Raw genomic sequence first — 2793 nt, 5'->3', positions numbered from 1 at the left:
GAGAATAAAGTTGTAATATTACGAGAATAAAGTTGTAATGTTATGGAAATAAAGTCATAAAATTATTAGAAAAAAGTCGTAATATTATAAGAATAAAGTCGTAATATTACATAATTAAGGTCGTAAAATTATGAGAATAAAGTTTTTTAAAAGTTTTAAAGACGGCCACTATGGCATCATTCAATTTGTTGGTCCACGTATTTGTTAGCGGCCACTATAACAGTTACTGCTAAAATTATTAGAAGATAAACATCCAAAAAAAGTTGCATTTATTTATTCTTTTCTCTTCACTAAAGCCTCATAGATCTGTCTTTACCTCAGAGCCCAAAGGAAACTTATAACTAAACTGGTGGTTCTCTGTCTGACATTAGTTTTTACTAAAGACGGTTTGATTATTGATTTGTTTTTGTTTTATTATTCCTCTAGATTTCTAAGGCTTTGGAAAACTTTAATAATGTTTATTTTAAGGCGCGGTTTAGCAGGTTTATTTAAGGCGACCGGAACAGACTAGTACTTGGTTTCACTCGGTCTGGACCATCTAAAAGTGTCTGAAACCATTTCTGTAGATGGCTTCATTCCTTCTCTGCTTCTCCGTGTGTTTTGTTCAGGAAAGCAACCCGAGTCCTCCCCACGCTGACCAAGATGGAGCCCAGGAGACTGGAAAGGAGGTTGTGAGCCCAGAGGCCTACATCAAGCATCCCCTTCAGAACAGGTAGGATCTGCAGGTTGGAACACGTTTAACTCGTCTCCATGATGAGGCGGGTCCAAAGGTCCAACATGGATTAGGATCTCATCTGTGTGCCACCGAGAAGGTTTGAACGTTTCTAAAGCTTCAGGCTGTGAAGCTCAGATCCTCCATCCCTGAACAACAGATTTACCAGAACTTTAAGATTTTATTGTTCTGGAAAAATTCGGGTCCAAACTTGGTTCAATGTTAGAGGGAAATCTGAAAATCCAGGAGGTTCAGGAACGATTTAAAAACGGAAAAGATCAGAGTTAGAATTAATGTTCAATAAAAGGAAAACATGCATCCAACATCCATCCATCCATCAATTATTCATCCATTCAACATCAAACCTCCGTTCATCCATCCATCCATCCATCCATCCATCAATTATTCATCCATTCAACATCAAACCTCCGTTCATCCATCCATCCATCCAACATCCATCCATCCAACCATTCATCCCTCCATCAATTATTCATCCATCCAACATCAATCCATCCATCCATTCAACCATCCATCCTCCGTTCATCCATCCATCCATCCATCCTCCACCCATCCAACATCCATCCATCTTCCATCCATCCAACCATTCATCCCTCCATCAATTATTCATCCATCCAACATCAATCCATCCATCCGTTCATCCATCCATCCATCATTAATCCATCAATTATTCATCATCTAACATCCATCCATTCATCCTCCGTCCATCCATTCATCCATTCTCCATCCATCCAACCAACCAATCCTTCCAAATCATCTTGTCTCTCTGCTGATTGTTTTCTTCCTAAAGCAAATTTGATCAACAGCATCAAAATGTTCAAACTGATTCTCAGACAGAAACTGATCTGTTTTTATCACTGACGTAGCTTCCAGCTTCCTAGATCCATTTATGTGGCTGTTTTTGTTTAGTTTTTCATCCTGGTTCTGGTGACCCTTCCTCATCCGTTCACATGTTTCCTCTCAGCTGCCTTCTGTTTAAGCTCTCTGCTGAATGCAATCAGGCAGCAACTGAATATTTTATGTAGATTTTAAATCCCACAAGGATGTGATGTTTAAGTCCAAGTGAGTCAATCAGAGAAGCTAAACTCATCAGAGGAATGAAAGTTGGACACTGGTGCTGTCCGCCCCTCTGACCACAGTCAGTAGGCAATGCAGGGGAAGTGTCTTGCCCAGAGACAACAACAAACTGGAGTCTGGGCTTAGACCAACAACTCTCTGGTTGAAGGGCAAACTCCTGCATCCGACGCCACTGTCGCCCCAACGTCGACCTTAAAGTGTTCAGCTGCACCTAAGAGCTTCAGCTAAAAGTTAACATTTGCATGCCCCATGCTACCTTTTAAAAAACAAACAAAATCTGTTTTTCAGGCTCCAGCATTTAAATTCAGATGTAAAAAAAACTCATCCTTTACTTTTTAGCCTTTACCCACCTGTCATTGGGTCAGGATAGCTACTCCCTGCCCGCTTTGTGCCAGATGGGAAAGTCAGAAGCCTGTCAGGGTTTATCAGATCTGCTGTTTGAAAATCATCAGATTACTTCCTTCAGTCTGACTCTCTGATGATTGACAGACACGTTAAAATGAGGAAACGCCCCAAAACATCCTGCATTAAAGCCGAGCTGACGCACTCTATCCCACATTTACTCATCAGACAGTCTGAGTTGGCTCTTTCGTTAAACTGGAAGCAGTTTAATTTGAATCCTCTAGATGTTTCTGTCCTTTCATGGCGCAAATTCAAACCCTGCTTTTATTTGAACTCACTGGCTGCTCTAATTCCTGTTTTAATTCTATTCAGTTTATTTCTATAGGGCCAATTTACAACACATGTCATCTCAGGTCACTTTCCAGTTCACCAGATCATCCAGTCAGATTGATTCAAAGTTTTCTATCTAAGGAAAACCCGTTGATTGCATTGACTCATTGACTCTTTAGCAATCCCTCACACTAAGCATGCTTGTAGCGACAGTGGAGAGAAAAAAAAAATCCCTTTTAACAGGAAGAAACCTCCAGCAGAACCAGGCTCAGTGTGAGCGGCCATCTGCTGAGGACGACTGGGGTTCAAGGAGA

The 2793-nt window shown here is 40.8% G+C and overlaps 1 protein-coding gene across 2 annotated transcripts in view; it reads left to right on the top strand.

Annotated features, from left to right (window-relative positions):
* The window catches only part of LOC107085786 (eukaryotic translation initiation factor 4E-1A-like), a 20121-nt gene that overhangs the window by 3112 nt on the left and 14216 nt on the right, over positions 1–2793 (top strand). For both annotated transcript variants that reach the window (XM_015376332.1, XM_015376333.1), the window contains exon 2: positions 609–712. In XM_015376332.1, the coding sequence (XP_015231818.1) occupies positions 609–712 (104 nt within the window). The remainder of the gene's footprint in view (positions 1–608; positions 713–2793) is intronic.

The sequence above is a fragment of the Cyprinodon variegatus genome, unplaced genomic scaffold (assembly GCF_000732505.1).
Source record: "Cyprinodon variegatus isolate N-32 unplaced genomic scaffold, C_variegatus-1.0 Scaffold133, whole genome shotgun sequence".
Lineage (NCBI taxonomy): Eukaryota > Metazoa > Chordata > Actinopteri > Cyprinodontiformes > Cyprinodontidae > Cyprinodon > Cyprinodon variegatus.
This window is presented reverse-complemented; position numbering and strand designations above follow the sequence as displayed.